Raw genomic sequence first — 24,871 nt, forward strand, 5'->3', positions numbered from 1 at the left:
AGCACCACCCAACCCTCAGCCCTGGCTACAGCACTTCTTGCCTATTCACTAATGCCCTTACGTTTAAACCACTGACTATTTTTCAGTACCAACGAGAAATGCAAGTTTGGGAATTTTTGTTTGTAACTACCTGCCCCCCTGAGTTGTGGAGACAGATATTCTGCTTTCTAGTAAAGAACATTCCTAGAAATAAAAGGGTGGGGGGAGAAAAGAGCCCCCTTTCCCCCTTGTGATGTTATGACAACATAATAAATGGTTTTGCTTTGAAAGAAGGAAACCTCTGGAGACAGACTTTGCAGGTCTATAACTGGGATCAAATACATGAAGTGACACCTTAGCAATGCAGAAATTAAATGAACTGAAATTCTCTTTGAGGATTATTTAGTAGAAGCATTTGCAAAGTATTGTTTTAACACAAAACCCAGGAAAAGCCAAGTAGCTTACATCAAAATATGCATCCTGCTCTCACACAGGCAACAGCTCTGTGTTAAGTTGAGCCTGTGAGTGACATGGCTGTCAGCCACTCCTTGCTGATACACTTATTTCCAGGAACAGAAATATCTCCCAACCAATCAAAACAGGCACCTACTACTCAAACTGAAATAAAAATAAACTATTAAGGAAATACATACTGCCTTATCAAATCTTTTTATTTCATTTCAGTACATTGGGATAAAAATAAACCTTTGGAACACTTACAAACACACACACACTCCTATCTCAATACACACACACATCTAGTATTCTATATCAAATACTTACGCATTTCAAACTGTATTAAGCAAAATAGTTTGGAATAGCTTCCATAATTTAAGCCTTTCAAGGTGATAAGTGCTACTAAGATAATTTTAAGAAAGGAAATTATCTAAGTAACATACTTTTTTAATATTTATTTTTTACTTATAGGCAGACACAATATTTTTATTTTATATTTATGTGGTGCTGAGGATCGAACCCAGTGCCTCACGCATGGTAGGCAAGCACTCTACCTCTGAGCCACAACCCCAGCTCTAAGTAACATATTTTTAAGGGCCTTTAATTTTCTCTCTCTCTCTCTCTCTTTTTTTTTTTTTTTTTTTTTGGTAAAATAAAGCAGTAGTCATAAGATTGTATAATCCATTTCCTTTTAAAACTTATTATGCAAGGCAAAATTCTGGCTACAAGCCTAGAATAACCTGTATCCACACATCCGTCCTCCAAAGCTCAGTTTTACTTAGGCTAGCTCTCCCAAAACGTGGCTTTTGTTCCAAGTTCTACTATGTTATACCACAGGAAAAATAAAATACTGTGAAAATCAAAGTGCTACAAAAACCTTGAATAGAAGTAAAGGAGATAGGAAGGAATTCCTAAAAAACAACAACAACAACAACAAAAAAAAACACCACAAAACAAAAACAAATCCTGTTGCTTTTATTTTAGTTCCTAGTGACAGAAAAAAAAAAAAAATCAAGAAATAAAATATTAAGCTCCCTTAACAAAGACTGATGAAAAAATTTAAAAATGGAAGATACTGGCAAAAAAAAAGGTATAAACTACTTCCAGCCTTCCCTATGTCTAAACTCAAAAAGAAATACCATTCAATTTGTCAAGTTCAGTAGTTTTGCTTTTTTTTAGGTAGCACTGGGGGATGAACTCAGGGTCTCATGCAAGATACGCAAGCGCTCTACCACTGAGCTACATCCCTAGTCCCTGACAAATTCAGTTTTGTTCCAAAAAGTATATATAAAAAAATATTTCCTGCTGGGATCTGTGGCGCCCACCTGTAATCCAGTGTTTTAGGAGGCGGAGGCAGGAGGATCTCGAGTTCAAAGCCAGCCTCAGCAATTTAGCAAGGCCCTGAGCAACTTAAGGAGACCCTGTCTCTAAACAAAATATAAAAAGGACTGCGGATGTGGCTCAGTGGTTGGGCACCCCTGAGTTCAATCTCTCCTACCAAAATAAAAACAAAGCAAAGCAACACTTCCTGTCTTCTAAATGAATTAAGGAATTATTTTCTTTAAAAACAGCTTGGGACTCCCAGCCCCCTTACAGGTGTGCACTAATGATCAAAATTTAATTCAAATACATCATTTCTTACAAACACATTACGATGTTCACCTGGTTCCTATCCCCATCTTGCTCACACATGCTGGCAGGAAGAGGTCTGAGGCTCATTCAGCTCATGTATGACCTTGAACTCCCCTGCATTTCAGCTACCTCTCAATAGAGAAGAGGCCCTGCTTTTCCAGGCTGCTTTTGCAAAGTTCTGGATTTTTCCTTTCATAAATGCACAAGCATTACACAAAATCCCTTTTCTGTGCTATATAATTTGCAAAAAAGAGGGCTGTATGAGCACTAGGTCTCCTATGAGGTCACTATTTCTCCAGATTCAGGAGGTAAAGATGAGTTCAGGGTTTCAGCATCTTCTATCTATTTTGTCACTCGAGTGTGACAAAGGGAACAGCATGGCTGTAGGGCAGTTCAGGGGCATGGGTCACAGGCCATTTCACCTCCAAAGTCTCTTCCTCCCTGGCTCCCTAAGAGCTGGGAGCCTGGGAAATGCTAGGACCTCAGGGTGTGGAAAACTTTTGTCCCCTAAACATCCTTTAGAGACTGCTGCAGGAGGAGGAAGGCGCCTTTCTGACAAGCTTCAGGAAGCGACCTCTAGTCCTCTCCGCAGGACACTCAAAGGTGGGGCAGGGCAGAGAACAAAATGTGGATGGGAGGTGTCAAAGGCATCTGAGGACTCAGCTTCACTGACCTCAGCCTTCAAGTAGCTTTTGATTCTTTCTCCTGGTGGGGGAGGGATGCAGACATGAAAAGGCCACCAAGTGGAGATACTCGAGAAGGGAAAAAGGACACACTGTCCACTGGGAAGCTAAGTCTAACAGCAGAACAAAAACCTAGGCTGAGTGATGAAGAGAAACTGATTTCCACTGGGTTGGCTTGAGTTTACCTATGAGCCCAAGAATTGGGTTTCCTATATTCAAATGTTTTCAGTGATACCTGCAAAAATATTTTTCCCTTAGAAACATACTTTTAAAAGACTTTCACTGCAGAAAGCATTATTCAGTAGAGTAGATAGAGGGTGACTTTCAGAAAAGGCTATCTCAGAACCCTTTCCCCAAAATGTTAAAGACAGAGGCTGCTTGTGCCTCCACTCAATAGGTTTCAGAGACGGGAGGCAAAAACACTTTGCCTATGAGCACAAGCCTCCCTCCGCCCCGCATACTGCAAAGTAATTAAAAGACTCTGTATGAGTCCTTCTAGAAAAGTCTGACTATTGCTTGTGAAGATATATGAAAAACAAATACAAGCTAAATATGCAGGACTTTCTTCCTGCCTGCCATTAATTATGACAGCCAGGAAAAAAAATATCTAGTGAAAAAATGGTTAAGACAGATTAGACCTAATTAAAACACCCTGGCAGGAGTCCCTAATCATTATCATTGATCATGATAATCCTTAACAATAACTCAAGCTCTCACCTAAGGAAAAAGTGCTGAAAGACAGGAAGAATCTCTCTCAGCTGGGACTCTTACCCCTTTTACACTAACTGAATCTTCGACTACCTACGGGTAGTACACCGTTATCCACAATTTCAGTTATCACCATCAACTGAGACTTGAAAATATTAAATGGAAAATTCCAGAAATAAATAACGCATTAAGTCTTAAAAACCTTTTACAGTACATCGTTATAATTGTCCTATTTTATTATTGTTGTTGGACATCTCTTACTGTGTCTAATTTATAAATGAAACTTTATCATAGACATATATGCATAGGAAAAAAAATAAGAGTTTACGTAACTTTGGGGCCTATCCATGGTTTCAGGTATCCACTGGGGGTCTTAATATGTATTCCCCAAGGACAAATGGAGACTGCTGTCATTTAAGGTTGAAAGAAAACACCACAGATTCACTAGTTCACAGCAGCAACCTGTATTTATAAAATATATTTCAGGCCTATGGCACTGTCTACCCTAAAAGAAGAAGAAGGCTCAGGTCTGCGTTCTTCTATACGCAATAGTGATAGAAAACAGACAACTGATAAAGTCTGTTCCAGAAAAGCATAGCCCTGGAAAAGAGGAACTGGGGACTGTGCTTTTTAGGACACAGTAGACATGAACACTTTATAGTTGGGCATCGAAACTTGACTTTGACCATCATAAAGAAGGAACATGTCTTTTTATGTTTTGAATGCATTAGAGATCATTCCTTTGCATTACAGACTCCAAACATCAAATAAGAGTTTTAGTGGCAGATTCTGTTAAAAATGAGAGTTCTGGGCTGGGGTTGTGTGGCTCAGTGGCAGAGCGCTTGCCTTGTACATGTGAGGCACTGGGTTCAATCCTCAGCACCACATAAAAATAAATAAACAAAATAAAGATATTGTGTTTATCTATAACTAAAAATAAAAAAAGACATTTTGAAATTAAAAAAAAAGAGAGAGAGTTCTGAGACAAAGAAGTACAACTGAGTTTAGAAATTAAAGCAGCTTTCTCTCTCTCCCTGGACCCCAACTCATGTCACTGTAATCACTGGACTGTGCAAACATTAAAAATGAAAATCATCTTTCTTTCTGAGTCTATTTTACAATCTCTAGAACAGGCTTGGCTTGGTGTGAGTCTATATGCAGTCACACCATGGGGCCAGGTTTTGCTATGATGTTCTAAATTTTTGAGAATTCAATTTGGTAATATCCAGGGAGGAAGGGGAAACATCTGAAGTTATTTTTACTTTTGCAGGTCTTCTGGCTATACAGGGTGAATAGCAGGGTGGATCAAGTATTGTCTGGAGCCCTTCAGAATCTTTTTTTTTTTTTTCTTTTTTTGCATGGCCTCATTTCCGTCTTCCTGTTGCTAGGAAGGAGAGTTAAGCTTGAGAAACTCGTGTTTACAATACTGGACCATCCTGTCCAGAACAAGGCTCTCTTCACAAAAGTCTGATTCACTCCACTCACTGTACTTTAGATGCCCCCATTCTTCTGGACCAAATCACCCTTCCCTGAATATTTTCAAATTGCATATTTACCCGCCCTAAGTCATAAAAATACCACTCTCATTTGAACATTGCATCATGGCTTAAAATCTCCATGGGGATACCCAGGGAAACCAAGTACGTAATTTTGTATTTGAAACCACCTCTTGGAATCTCACCAAACCTCTGATTGGAAGGCATCTCATTGGGGCTTACTATATCCCCTCTGATCCCCATGCTAGATCTATGAATTAGAGTTTAAGTACTATGTACAGTTCACAACTCACATCACAGAAATAGATATTTAATTATAACATGTTTCCATTAATCTGGTGCATCTTCCAGAAGAACCCAAATACCTCTTGCAATGTAAAAATGCTCTTCAACTTTGTTTGGTCTTTGTTATTTGAACTATATAATACTGAACAACAAAGAAAGGCTTTAGGGTTTAAGGACAAACTGCCTTTCACATTTGCTCCAGAAGATCTTTTGATTCGTCCAGTATATTAAAATTTGAAACGTAGCTTCCAATTAATGATAATCAATTGCTTGTTTAATCTTTTCATCTTCAAGGAGAGAGCATTGTTTCTCATAAGATCTACAACTGAGAAGTTACAATAAAAGTCACTGAAACCACTCTTATCCATTCTGGAGAAAGATTTTAAGTTGCAGTCTACTTATTCTGATTTTGTGAAATGGAGAAAACAAGTCAGTCTCCCTTCTTGAGTTTCTAAACCTGGTTTGTGCAAGGAGTCACTCAACTTGAATTGAAATAAAATCAGTTTTTGTCAAAAGCAAACTTTGAAGAACAGATGGGAAGGATAAAGTCAGTCTGCTGTGCTTCAGTTTGAACTCTGAACAGTAGTGCTAATGAAAAAGTACTACCCAGGCTTGAGCCTCACTGTAAATCTAACATACCACAATAAAAGTGAACACACTCAATCACCAACATTTTCTCAGAAAATATCGCTAAATAATTTCTGAACCCACATCTGCTAACCATTTGACCCTCCTTCCTCAGTTCTTTAATTCTTCTGGGGAAAGGTGGGGGGCGCTGCTGCCTTCCAGGGCACCCTTCTGACCATCTGCTGCAATTTGCACGCCAAGATGGCATTGGGTGCCTCCATTAACTGCTCACTTATGGTCTGCGAACTTATCTCTGCTAAGGGACCAGCTTGCAGTCCAGATGGATTCTGACTTGGTCAACCTCTTTGAGCTGCTGATAGATTTACATGCCCCACGCTGCAATCTGTTGGGCTATTATTTTCTTTCATCCCTTCAGCAAACAAAAATTTGGAGGAAAAAAATTGTAATTTGAGATTCAGTATTTGGCCTTCTCTTGAGCTGTCATTTTTTTTTTCTATCCAAATGCGTCATATGTGCCATCCTCATGAATCTTTTGTAATGGATGGTTGTGCGAAGGCTGCATTCCTCTAAATTGCCAGCAACCGCTTGGAACAACCCTCTGAATCCCGACAATGGATTCATTTGCTGACCAAGGTCGGGCTCAAAGGGGTAAGATCGGGAATGGGGAAGAGGGTGGTGGGACGGTTTTTCTGCTCCATAAGGTTTTAGGCAGGAGTTTCCATCTACAGTCATTAACAAAAATTGGGAATTTGCTGAAAGTTAGAGCCAGACACGGTACAAATAACTTCACTTGTATTAGATCACTTGATCCTCACAACCTCCCTGCGGGTCAATGCAATTATTACCCGGGTGTTGCAGATGGAGGAGGCACAGCGGAGTTCTGTCATTTCTCAGATTCTCCCAGCCAGCAGGCTGCAGACCCGGGATTGCCATCCCACCAACCTCCACTGACTGTGCGCTATAAGGATCCGCAGACAAGCAGAAAATTACACGCGGCAGGGTAGGTTTACTGTGGCCAGGGTAACTCTTTCCCAAAGATCAAAGGCTCAGCCCCTTTACGTTGGAGGTGGGGTCAGGGACAGAGTGGGACAAGGTTCCAAGAGTCCTACTTATTGTGGAGAAAAAAAAAAAAAAAAAAAAAAAAAAAAGTCGGATCGGGAGGCATGCTTCCTTCCTGTCTCCGACCCAGGGGCTAGCTCCGCGGGCTCCTCGTCAGGCGCCAAGGGCGTGGGCATCTCGTGGGGGCATTTCCGACCGCCCAGCTCACCGCGGAAAAGCTCAGCCTTTTCCATCAGGACCCCCCCCCGCCCCACGCCCCACGCGCGCCTCAGGGCTGGTCAAAGAGCCTCAACACTCTCCCGGCACCTGCAACTACCAAAGCCAGACTTTCCTGGTCCAGTTAATTCTCATCGTTTAAAATATCTGAACAAAAAAGATTTGAAATTAAAGCACTTTGGGGGGTGAATATGCACGCAAGCACATTTCCAAGTGCCATTAAAGCCTGCAGCGTCCCTTAAATAAAACTCTGGGGGAGTCTACGCTGATTTTGGAAGTGTAGGATTCAGGGCAGAAAGCACCAATCGCAGAAGGATTCCCGAGGTTAAGAAAAGTAGAAAGGGGGTCCCGCCACTCCAGCGGAGCCAGAGGCTAGCGCCTGGGATTTAGAATGAGAATAGATGAACTGCCCGGTCCGAGTCTTCTACCCGACCTTGGCAGGCCGCGAGCGGGCAGTCCTTCGGAGTCCACCCGGGCTCGCGTCCGCGGTCCCCAGGCGATGCGAGACTTAAGGTCATTACCCGAAATTCAAACCTCCCTTGCCAGGTTACGACCCTGCTTCTCTCTCTCTCTCTCTCTCTCTCTCTCTCTCTCTCACACACACACACACACACACACACTCCACTCCCAAGAAACTCCAGCTACTCCTTAGCAAACGTTCCAAAAGCACCGAAGGACAGACGCCAACTTGCCAAGGCGCAGTGACAGCTGTTGAGTCCCGGGCAAAGGCACAAGTCTAGCTTACGTGTTAGGATCATGGTGTCCGGCTTCTCTCTGCACATCAAGGGCGGCACAGCGCGGCAGGCGCGCAGAGGGTAAATCGAGGCAGCACCAGGCAGGTCGGCTCCCGCACCGGGGCTGACGGCGGCACAGGGACACGTGCCCTGGCGGTCCTCAGCGCATCCTTCTCTACGGGTCCTAGCCTCTCGCCAAGGCCCCAGAAAGAAAGAGGTCGAAACCGGAGAGATCTCAACGAGCCCAGCGAGAAGCCCGGGAGCAGTTGCTCCTGCTGCAGGGAAGCGCGGCCATGGCCAGTTATTAGAGAGAGGCGCCCTCGCATAGGCAGCTGGAGCGAATTGCCTACACTACGCCCCGCAAGCCTCGCCCTCCTGCTGGGCCCGCCTCGAAGGGAGGGACAAGACCTGGCAGCACCGCCTTCTCCCGGCCTGCGGGGGTCCGGAGCCGCAGCCTCGGGGGTTTTCTGGCCCCGCCCCACGCTCAGGCTCCACCCTACCCCGCGCCTCCTCCAGGCCACCAAGATCGCGGGCCGTCCCGGTCACGCCCCTCTAGGTCCCGCCCCCACACCAGGTCCCGCCCCCGCCTCCACCACCCGGGACTGGAATGTTTTCTCTCAGCCTCCACGTCTGCAACGGGAAGCGCCTAAAAGTCGCCGGCTACTGGCCTCGGGGGCAAAGGCAAAGGCCATGAGGCTTTTGCTTGGCGGAGACGTCCCGTCTGGACGCTGGGACATCGTACCCTTTCCCTCTTTTTCTGGGTGGTTCTGCCTTTCATTCTGATGGGCATCACAGAAATTTGCGGTTATGGAGGGAAAATCGAAATAGGGATGGACCTGTCTCCTGATTTGTAAAATAGGGGAAAAAAGAACCTGTCTTTGGGACATTTATTATTCTTTACTATATAAAGCCCTCAGAAGTACAGAGCGAATGTAGGTAATAAACGCTGCTGTAGATGTGTTGAGAGTCTTCTGTGTGCATAGCTATCGCCAGTGTTTTCCAAACTGTGGCCTTTGAACCGTAATCCAGCAGAGCTCCTGGAACTGTTATAGGTCCAACCCCAGATTGAAGATTTAGAATCGCTTATGCTTGAGGCTTTGCATTTATTTCAAGCCCTCAAGTGATTCTGAAGCATAGTAGTTCGAAGGCTCCTAATATAAGAAGCCTCATTAAAAACAAACAAACAAACAAACAAAAACAATGGAATAAAATCACAGAAAAATTTTTTAAAAAAATCTAGAAAAGAAGCTTTTATGAAATTTTACTTTGGGATAAATTGATGCTTTCTGCCTGTTATCTCTGGACAAGGAAAACTACTGACCTAAACTCATTAATTTGACAGATATTTAAGAGCATTTACTATGTGCCAAATACTTTTTTTTAGGCTGGGGGTGGGGATATACCAGTGAACAAAAGAGATTAACATCCCTTCTCCCCGCTAGTTTGCTTCCTAATGGGGAAGATATACAATGACCAACCAAAACAAGTAAGTGAAAAATATATAGTATGTTAGATGAGACTAATATAAAGTAGACGAGGGAATATAGGAGTTTTTAAATAGGGTTAAATACAAATGGAAGAATTGTCTTTCAATTAAAAATGTATTGATTTTATAGCCATGTCTTAATTTATAAACACAAGACTCTCCCCACTCCCATATTTTCAGTGAAACAAAAATAAAAACGAGAACTCCACCTATTTAGCAAATTTAATTAATTTTCCCAAACTAGAATTTAGTTTCTGAGAGGATGGGTCTTATCTATTCAGAAAATACTGTTGTTTCCCAGCTATTACCTACTTGTAGATGCTGGAACACAAAGGTAATCCAGGGCATGTCTGTCAGCCCTCTGTCCTTATGATGGGGCAAACAAGCTTACTGTATGAAAAAGAGGTGCTGTGAGGGTTCAGGAAGTGAAGATCTGACCTGCCCTTCCCCAAAATGGAGCAGCCCTCTGAGGTGTGGGCACCGGAGAAGCTATCAAAACATCAGCCTACAGTTGCCAGCAAGCGGGAGCATGATTCAAGAGCAGGCTGGGAAAATAAAGGCAAACTTATTCAATTCCCTGAATGACTATGTTAAGGATTTTAAAAATTCTTAACAGTGAGAATCCATTTTAATGCAAGAGAGGATCCCATCATCAGCTTTGCATTTTGAAAAGATCACTCAAGTTGCAATATAAATTTCAAACTTCAGCACTTCCAGGGGCTGCAGATGTGGCACAGGGGTAGAGCATTTGCCTGGCATATGTGAGGCCCTGTGTTTGATCCCCACGTGAAAATGCACGTATGCTACACACACACACACACACACACACACACATACACATCCATCTCTAAAACATGCTAATTTATTAAAAATTCGAACCTTAAAAATATAGGTATTTTTAAAGCATCTCAAAGTATATCAATTCTTAGGACTAATTCTTAATGTTTACTTTTTACATGAACTTTATTGGGTGAAGCTGTATTTTTATTGCTTTCCAGGAGTCTGCATCCCTAATACACTCCTCCCCACTCAGTATTCATCTTCATAGAATAAACCATGTTGACCTTTTTTGTTTCTCTTGTTCAAATCCCATTCCTTTCTCCTTGATTATTGTGGTTTCTCCGAATCTTCCTAATTTTATTACACATCTCTGGAAGTTTGCCTTGTGTGGTTTGCTTATCATCTATGATACTAATAACTCCCAAAACATTTTTCTTGGGTGATGCATTGGTCTGCATCTGGCCTTCACTGAATCTTGTCTTCTTTTATTCTTCGATTATGACATGGCCTGTGACCAGAGCCAAATCCCAATTTTCATAGTTTTAAATTTTCCTCCCATTGTATATAAACGGACATGCTTGAAGGCTACCACGCTTGTAGAATAGTGGTTTAAAGTTGGACTTTTGGAGCAGGCCACTTAACTTTGTGATGAACAGGTTTTTTAGGCTCTGAAAACTTCAGTTTCTTCCTCTTTAAAAAGAGGATGTATCTCATGAGGTTTTTATGAGGATTAGATAAGATAAAGTACATAAGTACTTAGCATGCAATTAGCATTTGATGTTAGCTGTTATTATTATACAAGGTTGTCCCTTGGCATTCTTAGGTTGGTTCCAGGACTCCCTTCCACACCCGGCCTTGGACACCCAATACCCTTGTATAAAATGACACAGTAGTATTTTATTCACACCTTCCTGCAGCCTTTAAATCATCTCTGGATTGCTTATATACCTCAAGGTAAATGGTATGTAAATCAGTTTTATTCTGGATTGTTTAGGAAATAATGACAGAAAAAAGTCTGTGCATGTTCAGTACGGATGCAATTTTTTTTCCAGATATTTTCAACCAGTGGTTGGTTTATCTGTGGGCTCAGAAGCTGCCCATAGAGAGGACTGACTGTCCTATTAAATATCAAAATAGGAGATGAAATTGCTATTTAAATCTTATCCGGGAGAAAATTAAAACAATATAGAATAAGACCTTGACTTTAACCTTTGTGAATCTAAGGAGCCTTCACAAACTGGGGAAGGAAGGAGTGGAAAAGTCATTAAGAATGGGGACAAACAGTGGTATTTGCCAGATGGAAGAGGGTTCCCAGGGCAGTTCAGGGTCCTTCCTCTTTATTTAACCTTCAACTAAATCGTCACCTAAGGTTTCATTTGACAGAAACTGCTGACATTAGACTGAGTGTCCCTGATCTTCATTAACTGAGATTTTGGTAATAGTGGACTCTTAAGAGGCAGAAGTTACCTCTTTAGTGTTGCCCATTTCTCCACTTGCAGTCAAGGTCTTAAGAAAGCTCTTCAACTCATAAGAATAAAAATCCGTCACCAGTTACACAAGGTTTTGTGATCCTTGTTGACATTGACTGTTATCAATGGAAGATTTTTTTTTTTAAAGATGACATAAGGACTTGTACTGTTTGCTTCCTCAGTTTGGGCATCCACTGTTTGGAGGTTATTCACAGGGGATCCCTGACCTCTCTATTTGGATTTTTTTTTTTTCACATTCAACTGTAGTATTACCAAAGAAAGAAAAATCACATAGCTAACTCCTAAACTGTGTGGCAGAGGGTTGAGTGACAAAGAGGGCGACTCTTTACTCTTTTTGGTTCATATTCTATTTTAATGATTGAAATGAGATATTATTGATATTGTTCAAAGTCACCCTCTTGCATTTTTTCATACCATAATGTGTTAATAAACAAAACAAAACTTCAGGTGTCTGCAGGCATCCAGGCATGTGATGCTGTAAGTAAAGCAAGCCACATGGAATGGTGAGAGCAGGAGAGTCCAGAACCCTCTTTGAAGACAGCTGCCAGTCAGGCCCTTGTTGGCATGTGTAACACAGCAACTCCAATGTACTGGGTTTAATGATTTTCCAACAGCACCTGTATTTCCTCCCATCCCCTTTTTCTTCCTTCCTTCCTTCCTCCCTCCCCCTCCCCCTCCCATCCCCCTCCCCTCCTTCTCCCCCTCCCCCCCTTCTCTTCCTCCTCTGGTGGGTGATGACAGTGTTAGGGAATGAACCTAGGGCTTTTCACCTGCCAGTCAAGTACTCTACCACTGACCTATATTACCTCTATTTATATTTTTATATCAAAGCTCCCAAGTTTTAGATGCGGGCAAGTAGTTTAAAAAATCAAAATCCATTCCAAGTAATTTAAACTGTGGGCTTCATTTATCCCTCGGGCAACGAGTTTAAACCTCTGCTCTAGTGATATGAGCCAAGCCATCTCTTTGGAAATTTCTTTCTCTCCCCTAGGAACTGAAAGACTCCTCTGCACTTGGAAAATGTTGTAATATAATTTGTGTTCAATGGAACATTATGAAATTACTGAGGAAAATAATTTTGATTTGTAATGCTCAAAGGAAATACAAGAAAGAAAGGCATTTTGGAAATAATGGTAAACAGTATTCAATTAAGGAAAATAATTAAATTTGAAATTGAATGGCTGTCCTTAAAGCATTCATTTACTTTTAAGCTTCAGTGACCTCAGTCTGGGTTCTTCCCATTCCTTACCTTATAAAAAGGCTAAAAGGTATTTAGCTTTTTCAGAATTTTTCAAAACTCTAATACTAGGGGTACAGGATGGAGAAAGAAGAAAGGAACACAGAGCTTAGGCTGCAAAATAAACTTATCCTTTTAAAAATTTTAGCTCTTTCGTTCAGTTAGATCTTTAATTGACTATCACCTTGGAACATTCAAGTTCAAAATATGTTGAAAGTAGTTAGTCTCCCTGAGATTTTTTTTTTTTTTTTACTGGGGATTGAACCTAGGGCCTTGGGCATGCTAGGTAAGTGTTCCAACTACTGTAATATATCCCCAGCCCTTTTTTATTTTGAGACAGGGTCTCACCAAGTTTCCTAAGCTGGACTTGAACCTGTGATCCTCCTCATCAGCCTCCCATGTAGCTGGGATTCCAGGCACAGGCCACTGTGCTGGGCTTGCAGTGAGATTTTTAATGAGGTTGAAAGAGCATCTGTATAATAAATATAATATGAATCAACTTGTTGGATAATCACTTAAACCCCAAATAGGAAAGCCTAGCATAATACTTGCATCATTCAACAAATATTTATTAAACCCTAGAAAAGGCAGTGTGTTGGGGGAAACAAAATAAAAATGAAGAGGGAGCTTGGAAAGGGAAGCTCTTTGGCAGAAAGCAGTGCTAGGTACAGTTCTGCACTGGAGTCCAGGAAAGGGTTGAACCTATGGAGTTCTCCATCCAGATTTGAGAAATCAGTGGGCATGCTTTCCTGAGATATTTACCATGTTGGCAGTAGAATTTTCTTTTAAAGTCTACTTTCTATAAAGGCTTAGGTGGTAGATGAACTCAAGGCCTCATTGCTAAAAATACCAGAGAACTCAGGAACCCAGGAGCAGAGGCACTCCGTCACGTCTCTACCATACTCACAACTTCCATTTGATCTTTGCTAATGGCTACACCAATTCTTTCTTGTGGCCTTTGACTATACAGAAATCAAGTGAGTAGAAAGGAAAAAAATGTGATCATTTTTTATTCCAGGAAGACAACTAGGCGGCTTTGCCATTGAGTTAACCAGTTTAAAGGGCATGCCTTGATTCTTTTGTCTATTGTGCTATTATCCTTAAATTTAAGAATCCTTTATGAGCTTGCAGCCCATAATTCATTGACAGCTGAAGATGGATAATGTTATTTTATAAGTACAAGTAATGTTTAATCTTTTGTTACTTAAATTTTATGATTCTATGCTATTCATTGTAAAGAGTCAAGAAAAATATGGAAAAGTATAAAGGAATAAATAAAATCTTATAACTAGAATAACAGAAGTAATTATAGATGTATTACATTTGCATGTCTGGCTTCCTAGTCATATAAAATTGAGATCACATTATGTTGTATTTTATTTCACTTAACATAGATAAAGAATATGATTTGTCATAGTTGCATAATATTCCATCTTATGGACCCACCATGAATTAGTTGATTGATGTTGCACTTTTATTTATTTATTTATTTTTTACCATTTTTTTCCTTTCAAGAACATTTTTATGTAATTAGTTTTTTTTAAAAAAAATAAGAATGGCAATGGTTTAACCAGGTGCAGTGGTGCACACCTGTCATCCCAGCAGTTTGGGAGGCTGAGGCAGGAGGGTTACAAGTTTGAGGCCAGCCTGGCAATTTGGGAGATCCTGTATCAAAAAATAAAAAGGGGGCTGGGGATGTGGCTCAAGTGGTAACGTGCTCGCCTGGCATGCGCGTGCGCAGGGCGCTGAGTTTGATCCTCAGCACCATATAAAAATAAAATAAAGATGTTGTGTCCACCGAAAACTGAAAAACAAATATTAAAAAATTTTCTCTCTCCTTAAAATAAATAAATAAATAAATAGGTCTGAGAACATAACTCAGTGGTAGAGCACCCCTGGGTTGAATCTCCAGTTACCACCCCCCCTACTCCACACACAAGAAGGACATTTTATATATATTTGTAAACTGTCATTCAGGACAGTTTACATTTTCATCAGGGTCTGCATGTACCCATTTCCCTTCTTATCAGTATTGCCAGCATTATTATTTTAATTTATTTTGTTTATTTGACCAGCAAAACATCATATTATTGTTTATGTTTGTTTGAACACTAAACTGGTTGGATTTTTTTCTTGTAGTAAAATACACATAGCATAAAATTTATCGTCTTAACTATTTTTAAGTATTGGTTCAGTAGCATTGGGGACCTTCACATTATTGTGTGGCTGTTACCACCACTTATCTCCAGAACTTTTTCATCACCCCCAACTAAAGCTCTGTTGTCTATTTAACAATAACTCTCTATTCTCTTCCCCCACCCCCAGTAACAACTATTTTACTTTTTTGTCTTTAGGAATTTAACGATTTCAGGTACTTCATGGAAGTGGGATCACACAGTGTTTGATCTTTTTACCAGGCTTGTATACTGCTGGAGTATTTTCATGCTTTTAAACTGCTTTTTCTTTTCCAGTCTTTCTCTCCTTCCCTCTTTCCCTGTCTCCCTCCCCACCCCAAACACGCTGATATTGACCTCATCTATTTAATTCTAGAACTTCTTTGGATGAAGCATTTTGTCTCTTCTTACTGAATCGAATATGCACAGATTAAGGATGTTAGCCATTTGTCACTTAATATAAAACAGATTTTTACAAGTTTGTCATCTGCCTTTTAAGCTTGTTAATTTATGATTTTAAAAAATTAACAAGCTTCAAAAAATTCAAAGATTTTACTTATTTGTTCTTTTTAATTATTAACTAGGAGTTTACTTAAGTAGTTTTCTCTGTATGGTTTAAAGCCAGAGACACTAACTTACAAAACAAGGTTACTTAATACTTGGGATTTTTTTTTGCTCTGTTTTAAATTATACATTTGATCATGTATTTAAAAATAATTCTAGCTTCCTTATTTTATTTTTTCCACCTTTCTTAGTATCACATATAGATAAATGCCTTGCAGGAAGTGAGGCCTCCATAAGGACCTGTTACTGAGAATCTAATGGAGTCAGAGTATAAGTCAAAGTCATGTCAAAGTCGTGTCAAGGTCGTAGGGGCACTACATTTTTGAGAGACTTTTTGACTTTCAAATGTTCCATAAGTGCAATGTTGTGTATGTGTGTTCTCATATATACTTACTCATAATACTAATAATATACCTAATAATAAATAAATCCAACTTTTTCAAGGGCTATATATAATGCTAAGATGTACATTTTAAACCTTTTACCCTGTAGGTATAAAGACATTTTAAATTTTGTTTTCTACTACACTGTTTAAAATGAATCATTCATGTGGTTACCCCTAAACTCTGAGTTTTAAAATCAATATCCAGATGTAATTCTAAAGTAGCTATGAAATAAAACTGACTACCATAACTCTGAAAATTTGAGTAGAATTGCTCATGAGTTTATTTCTACTAAGGAGATGTTACGTGTTTATTTGAACCATAATATGTTGCTCTTTTTCTTTATGGTACACTGGCCCTAAAACACAGATACTGCAGGATGGGTTTGGGCAATTGCCTGAAAAATAATAAACAGTTTCTTTTCTAAGTTGCTAACTATGGCATGTTGGCCATTATCGTGTTGTTGCTGGAAACCCCTACATAGCTCCAGATCATTAACTTACTTTAATAGCCAACAGGAGAGTGGAGCTGCAGTTCATCCTCAAGCTTGACTTTTCATGCGTAACTAACTCACTCAATTATCTCTTTTTTTGGTACCGGGGATTGAACTCAGGAGCACTTGACCACTGAGCCACATCCCCAGCTCTATTTTGTATTGTATTTAGAGACAGGGTCTCACTGAGTTGCTAAGTGCCTTGCCATTGCTGAAGCTGGCTTTGAACTCTGGATTCTCCTGTCTCAGCCTCCCAAGCCCTGGGATTATAGGCGTGTGCCACTGTGCCTGGCCCAATTATCTCTTATTGATTCTACTGAATTAGGCTGTAATTTGGGGACACTGCAAGGCAACAAATTGTATATTTTAAAAAGTGGATCTGGCAAGAAGACTCATGAATTGAGAAAGACTGACATTTGAGGATTTATCAGTAGAGAAGGGACTACATCAAACCTCTCTTACACAGATATCCTATTGCTGAACAAACAACTATTTCCCTGCTGACTGTTGCCATCATTTCAGTGGGTTAACAAAGTGGATATATAAAAGGAAAAAAAGAAGAAGTTTATAAACCACCAAATTTCATAACTGAGTTTTCCAGATGTTTGAATCATTTATACTGTGATATGAAAGGTTGAAAGTAAAAGATAAACAGGAAAATATATACCAGGCAAATATCTTAAGGAAAAGAAAATTAGGAGAGCTATCTGGTATCATAAATAAAAGGCTTTACTTCAAAACAGACTGTAAGTGGTGAAGAGAATTACTACCAAACACTAAATAGGTCACTTAACAAGAAAGTAAAGGTATTTTGAACCTGTGTGCCCATAATAAAATAGCCTCAAAACTTACAAAGCAAAAATGAGCAGAATTAGAGGTAGACATGGATAAAAATTGCATCGGTGGGAGATTTCAACAGACTTCTCACAATTCTGGATAGGCTGAGCAGACAAAATAAAGCCAAAGAGAAAAGTTTTAGTCACCACATGCAGATATCTGTACTTATCAGGTAGAACATGCACATTCTCAGTGTTGCAATGTTAAGAACAAATAAAAGAAACCGAAATAAAAACACTGACCATATCCTAAGCCATAAAGCAAATCTTAACAAATTTCAAAGAGGTGGTACCCCATTAATGACTGTGATGGTTTTAAAACGTCCACAAAATCTCTGCTGATCCTTTCTATCAGTAGGTGGAGTAATGCCCGCCTCCTGAACCCAGGTGGTAATGAACAGAATCTGGCACAGGTGATGCTGCTTTTCTTTCAAGGTAGACTGGAGAAGGTTATGTGGTTTCTGTGAGTTTTTCTTGGTATAATCATGCTAGAGTCTTCAGCTACTTAGTAAGAAAGTTGATAACTCTGAGGCCCTGATGTGGAGAGAATAAATGGAAAGGCCTCAGAGATTCCAGAGGCGCTGGTTACAGCTGTTTTGGCTCACAGCTGTTTGAGTTTTTCCAGCCCACACACATGTGAATGGAGAAGCCTTTGAGAGGCCCTAATCTCAGTTACCATTTGACTAAACTGCCAGACAAGACCCTGAGATGGGCAAGTTAAGGGGTCCATTTGGCTCAGTTAAGGGTTGACCAGATAGCTGGTCAAGCCTTAACGTGTTATTTCTGGGTATGTCTATGAGACAGCTTCTGGAAGAGATTGGCATTTAAATCAGTGGACTGAATTAGGAAGATCAGCCCTCAACGTGAGAGGCACCATCTAGCCAGTTGAGGGTCTAGATAGAAGAAAAAGACAGAGGAGAGGTAAATTTGCTGTCTCTCCTGGAGCAGGAACACCGATCTTCCCATGCCCTTTGATATATGATCTCCAGGTTCTCTGGCTTTGGGACTTGCATCAGCAGTTCATGCCGATTCTCACACCTTCAGCCTTGGACTGAAGGTTACTCTGCTGGCTCCCCTATTCTAAAGCTTGGATTGAGCCTCACAACCAGCTCCCGTGGCTCTTTTTAGTGGGACTTATCAGCCTCTATAATCAAGTCAGCCAATCCTCATAAGATAGACCCTTTCATCTATCTATTATCTATTTATCCCGTTGGTCCTGCTTCTCTGGAGAACTCTAATGCACACTGTGTTGATTAGCTTTTCATGACTATGATCAAAATACTTGACACGGCTGAAAGGGGAAATGCTTTGTTTCGGCTCATGGCTTCAGAGGTGCCAACCTGGGGCTGGCCAGCTTCACTGCTCTTGGCCTGAGGGGAGGCCGAACATCCCAGTGGAGGGAAAGCTGCTGAGCTCACGGCAGCTGGGAAGCAGAAAGAGAGGAAGAGGTCAGGGACAAGAGGCAGTTCCCAGGGCACGTCCAGTGACCTACTTCCTCCAGCCATGCTCCACCTGCCGACAGTTTCCAACACTTCCCCAAAGTCCATTCACTTTATTAATCATAAAATGGATGAATCCACCGATGAGGTTAGAGCCTCATGATCCAATCATTTCCTAAAAGCCTCACCTCTGAACACTGCTGCACTGGGGACCAACCTTCAATACATGACACTCTGGGGGACATTCCAGATCTAAACCACAACACAGATCCTGAGAACAGTTCAGCTGTGTCCAGCTGGTGCTCAGACCCATGAGCAAATAATTGATTACTGTTGTTTAAGCCACTTCTTGAGGTAGTGTTTATAAATGCATAAATAGGTAACTAGAATATCACATTCTCTGAACAAAATTCAATAAAATCACCAATTGATAATACAAATAATCAGTACTTGTATTGATAATTTTAAATGCTCAATTTTAAATACTCAATATAATTTTAAATGCTCAATTTTAAATACTCAATATAATTTTAAATGCTCAATTTTAAATACTCAATATAATTTTAAATGCTCAATTTTAAATACTCAATATTTCACGATCAGAGAAGCCATCATACTAAAAATTTTTAAATGCTGAATGAGAACAAAATGTACTACATGTTTAAACTTGTGTGATACAGTAGAAATCAATATTTGATGAAATATGTAAGTTCAATTGCTTGTGTTAGCAAATAAGAGATGCTAAAAATTAATTATGCATCCAGTTTTTTAAAAATGCAAATAATAAACTCTAAGAATGCAAACTAAGGAATTAATAAGCAAAAGAACATATATTAATATGATTAGACAAAAGGTATGAGCAGGCAAGGAAAACAAATGATGAAAAAATATGGTAAATGCTCAAACTCATTAATAATTAGAAAATACAAATTGAGACCATAATTAGCTACTATTTGACATGTACTAAATTTACAATTTAAAATGCCATGTTCTCAATGATGAGAACTCTTATAAATTGCTGGCAGAAAGGTATACTGGTACAGACTCTCAAGAAAACAATTTTAGATTTTTTTGAAGCTGACCATTGAGGATGCTATGACCCAGCAGTTCTGCTTTAAGGTATATATTGTATCTGAGGGAAACTTTTGCACATGTGCATCCAGAAAGAAGGTCTACACAGCATTATATTAGGGAGAAATGCAAATAATCCAAATGTCTATCACCTGCACAACAGGTCTTTAAAAGCAGCAGGTTTACACAGTAGAATATTACACAACAGTGAAAATGAATGAGCTATAGCTACATGCAATAAGGATTGATCTTTGAAACAATGTCAAGTGAAATATCAAAATCACATGATAAAAATTAATAAAATAGGAAGGGAATCATAAATTCAACATTCAAGACTGTGATTTCCTTTGGGGCAAAGCAGAGACACTAGCTGGAGGAAGAGCACCTAGGTAGCTTTAACAGGAAACAGAATGTTCAAACTCTTTAGTTAGTTGGATGATGGGTCAGTGGGTGATTATTTTACTTTATGACAATATCACAGGTTCTCAAACTGTAATATTCATAGTGGCAATTGCATTACACAGCTATTTTACATATGTTTTAAAAGTCTTTTTCTCTTTAAAAAATAATTCCTAGTTATGTTCTGTTGAAATGTTATTATTAAAAAAAATTCCCAACCTAGTGACCTAGGGATACTGAAAGTAATCACCATTAGCTATTTAATATCTAAACTTACGTTATTTAAAATAATCCCCGAATCTATTTCCTTCTGTGCATTATCGAAGCTAAATAATTTTAATAATGATGACAGTAATCACAGTAACTTGACTCTGTAAACGATCACCCAATTTCCAAGGTGAATGTTTACTATTCTTATCACATGGCATATTTATTTTAGTTTTAAACCGCCATAATTACTCTATTTTCTTGTGCTATTAGAATGTTTAAAGTTGGGAAAAATAAAGTCCAAGACAGGATTATGGAAAGAGTTATAATGTTCCTCCGCACAGAGAACCAGAGAGTAAAGCAAACTAGAAAAATTTAATCTAGAAGGCATTGGACTTTCCTGGTTACTTTTAACTTGACTGAGCCCTATGCCTACCTAAGGCTTTGAAATCTTCATGGAATTTAGAAAGAATGAAGGAACACCGACTAATAGTGTAAAACTGAAATCTTTCTAGAATGATCAATCCAAATCTGGGCAAGATAAAGATAAAAAACTTCTACAGCATCTTCCAAAGTGTAGAAAATATTCAGTCAGCCCCCATTTACCTTTTTTCCTTCATTTGCCTAGTACCGTGGTTTGCATACCTGTGTCTAGGAAACACACCTTAGTTTATATTTTTTTCTTTTTTCTCCCTGGGTTATCATAGAAGCCAAACATATCAGTTACATGATTCACATTCTTCCTCAGAACTGAGTTTCTACACAGTCCTGCTGGTCTCCTGGGGAAATGAGGGATCTAACTCAAAACTCTGACCTAAATAAATCTCCAACAAAAAACTAAAGAATGAGACGAATGGAGCTCCAGCCAATTCCCCTAAATTAGTATGTGTGGATTTCTTTTTCCCCTTTTCAAAATGAACTCAGTACTTCTTTGAACTAATGGCATTGGACCCAAATGATTCCATACCAGGGTTTTTATTCCTTCTACCACCCATCTCAAATCTTCAAATCAGAAAAGGAAAGTTTTTTTCATTCTGATTTCCAGACCTCATGGCTGATGCTGATCTTGCTAATTTGCATATTCTGCATTTAAGGAAAGGCAGGAGCCCTTATCTGAAAATTAAAGATCTGATAGGGGCAGTTGGATTGCAACTGAGCCTAAGGTTTGAATACAGCTTTGCACATCAACATGCAGTGACTGGGAAAGCTGGGTCTCAGGGTGTAGGACATGCAATTTTGTTTTCTAGATCACTGACATCTAAGCAGGGAGAAAAAGAAAAGAAAACTTTGACAATTAAGTCCTGTGTGTGTGTGTGTAAGATGCATGTGCACACGTACACACACACACACACACACACACACACACACACACACACACGGCACAGACATGCTGGTACATCTTAATGTTCCCAGAGGCCTCACCTGGAGCCCTAAGGCATGTTCTCACTTGTCACTCTTCTGGGCATTTCCTTGATAGCAACACCCACTTGACTAGTAAGGGGGAGATAATATTTTTATGATGCTGATTGGAAATCTCTCGGCAGAATCACAAGGCAGAAGTCCTAATCCCAATCCTACTAACCTGAAAAAATATGAGTAAGTAAACTTTGGAAGGTTCTCCATTGCACTTTTTGTTCAAATCCCATTGTGGATACAGGCTGTCTTCCTAAGATTTTTGCTCTTGCTGCATACGAGTCCTGTTCTTTTCCTTTGATTTCCCTGAAATTCCAGAACATCGACTCTGCTGCCTCATTATATTCTGAGAATTAATGATCTCTCCATTTCCTACTTCCAGAACTTGCTCTGAAACAGTTTTTTTTCCCCCAGAAACAAATGATCTGACTCAACATTTTTTTTTTCTCGCTCCCTAGCTCTTTCTGAAGCAAGGTCCTGGTCATTGTCTGGACATGAAAACCTATTTGCCTATTCTCTATCTGCTGCTCTCCTCAATTTACACAGTCTTATCTGGCCCTCCTTTCTGGCTGGACTCGGCCCATCTGCACGACACCCTTGCTCCTTCTGGCCAACCACGGACAACATCAATATTTCCCAAGCTCTCTTTTATAGTTGATTACTTTTCCCTCCAGTAAGGCAAACACACCCTTGGTCAGCCTTCCCACCAGGGGGAAGAACATCCGTACATAGGAAGGAATGAGATAGAACAAACTTAAGAACCCACCCACCAGGACTGGAATAAAACAAGAGATGAGCAGATGAAAGCTCTAGTTAGAGTCCCTGTGGCCAGGCATGCTGGCACACACCTGTAATCCCAGCAACTTGGGAGGCTGAGGTAGAAGGATCCCAAGTTTGAGGAAAGCCTCAGCAACTATGCAATACCCTAAGCAACTTAGCAAGACCTTTTCTCAAATAAAAAATAAAAAGGGATGGGCTACAACTCAATGGTAAAGTGCCTCTGGGTTCAATTTCCCCATACCAAAAAAAAAAAAAAAAAAAAAAAAGAGTCCCTGTGGTCATCAGGCCTCTTGCTCGTACTTGGTTTGGGAAGCCTTGCCTAAGTAAATTGCTCTCCAAGTCTAGACCAGAGACTTCATTCTGCTGATAAACACAACTTTTGTTTAAAGAATTCTTCCCAAGGCTATAACATGTATCTCCCAAGATCTGTCTGCTCTGAACCAGAATTAAATCAGCCATTTGTCTCTGAAGGATGATGTATTGCCCAGGAAATGGACACCACTTGAATGTCTTTCTTGGTATTGATTGTGTGTATGTGTGTGTGTGTGTGTGTGTGTGTGTGTGTATGCGCGCGCGCGTGCGTGTTTATGCACATACATATATGGTGTGTATATATACATATATATGTGTATATGTATATACTTACATATATTTATATTTGTATATAAATTTGTACATAAATATATATGAATCTTCAATTCTCTTAGTTTAAAAGAAATGGAAAAAGAAGACAGGACTATATGCTGGGTTGGGGGAAGGTTGATGACTTCTCACATTACATCTCTACATTTAAAAAATTTTTAAAACTTTATTTAATTTTAGGTACTGTGGGTCAAGCCTAGGTGTGTTTAACCACTGAGCCATATCCCCAACCTATTTTTATTATTTTTTTTTAATTCTGAGGCAGGGTCTTGCTAAGTTGTTTAGGGTCTCACTAAATTGCTGAGGCTGTCTTTGAACTTGCAATCCTCCTACCTCCTGAGCTGCTGGGATTACATGCGCCACCATGCCCAGCTTAAACTTTTTAAAAAAGAGTCAGGGTCTCCCTATGTTGCCCAGGCTGACCCTGAACTCTTTGGCTCCTGTGATCCTCCAGCCTCAGCCTCCTGAGTAGCTGGGACTGCAAGTGTACACTATTGCATCTGGCTACATCTTTTAACAAATTTTCTTTTATTAGAAAAATGTCTAATGAGCATTTCCATTTAAGATTCATTTGAGGTAACAAAGGAGGTTATGACCAAAGAGTACTGACAGAGGATAAGAATCATAATGGCTTGCCCAGCTGGCTCAGTTTTTTCTTAAAGATGTATTTTTTTCCTCCTAATTACATTAGGCAGTGATTGGGAGGATGGTAACAGATAATAAGGGTCTCATTGTCTCTCTTTTTTCCTTTGTCGCCAATACCCTAATTATTCACTCTCTTGCACTTAACAAGGAGCTAAGGGGGAACCCGGTGTGTAACCCTGATCATGTGACTCCCTGGCACAGACAGGGATTGTGAGACACATGACTGGCTGTAAACACAGGAGCCTGGGATGGCTTTAATATCCTTTTAGACAGAAGCATGACAGATGAGTGGGGGACTTCTTCCTTCACAGGAAACCAGGCCTCTGGCTATAGCTTTGTCTTCAACTCAGTCTTAGATCTTTATAAACACTTTCCCCCTGAACTTTCAAGGACCCAGGCTTTCCAGCAACAGTTTAATGTGCGTGAAACAGAGACTCAGATAAAGGGTTGGAGCATAAAATCTCATTGAAGGGTCTGATTTCTTAAAGATGCTTTTTACAGACTAAGACTTCACATCCAGGACAACATCCCAAAGGAGAACTTTTTCCCTGGAGAAAATAGCATCAACATGCATGAGCCGTTATAAGTAGTATTGAATCTCAATTTTTGCAAGAAATGCCACGGACTTGCTCCATTTTATTAGGGACAAGTTGTAAGGTCCTCAGGTATGTGTCTTGGGTAAGAGATGTTTTGAAGATGGAGTGGGACATTTGGGACACAATAAGTAGGAATTACAGGAATCGGAACCATATGATGATGAGATATCTGGGGAAGATGAATTATAAGGAAAAGAATGTGAATCCTTATAAAACATGGTTGCTCTGAGGGCAAATGTGTGAACAAAGTGGACTCAAAAACCTAAAAGAGAGAAAAACCCAAAACAGACTCAAATACATAAAAAAACACATGATGTCAACATGGGATGACTTAGTATTTACAGATATTAGTTTTCCCCTAATTAATCTGTCAATCTAATGAAATACCATTGAAAACACC

General features: G+C 39.9%; 1 protein-coding gene across 4 annotated transcripts in view; it reads right to left on the reverse strand.

Annotated features, from left to right (window-relative positions):
- Dlc1 (DLC1 Rho GTPase activating protein) overlaps positions 1-24,871 on the reverse strand; it is a 378,931-nt gene that overhangs the window by 37,751 nt on the left and 316,309 nt on the right. The window contains exon 1 of one of the 4 annotated variants that reach the window (XM_027954681.2): positions 7,848-8,191. The exons of the other annotated variants lie outside the window; for them this stretch is intronic. Coding sequence (XP_027810482.1) covers positions 7,848-7,884 — 37 coding nt within the window. The 5' untranslated portion in view covers positions 7,885-8,191. Of the gene's footprint in view, positions 1-7,847; positions 8,192-24,871 lie in introns of those variants that run through there. 4 annotated transcript variants of the gene reach the window in all.

This window comes from Marmota flaviventris, chromosome 3 (assembly GCF_047511675.1).
Source record: "Marmota flaviventris isolate mMarFla1 chromosome 3, mMarFla1.hap1, whole genome shotgun sequence".
Lineage (NCBI taxonomy): Eukaryota > Metazoa > Chordata > Mammalia > Rodentia > Sciuridae > Marmota > Marmota flaviventris.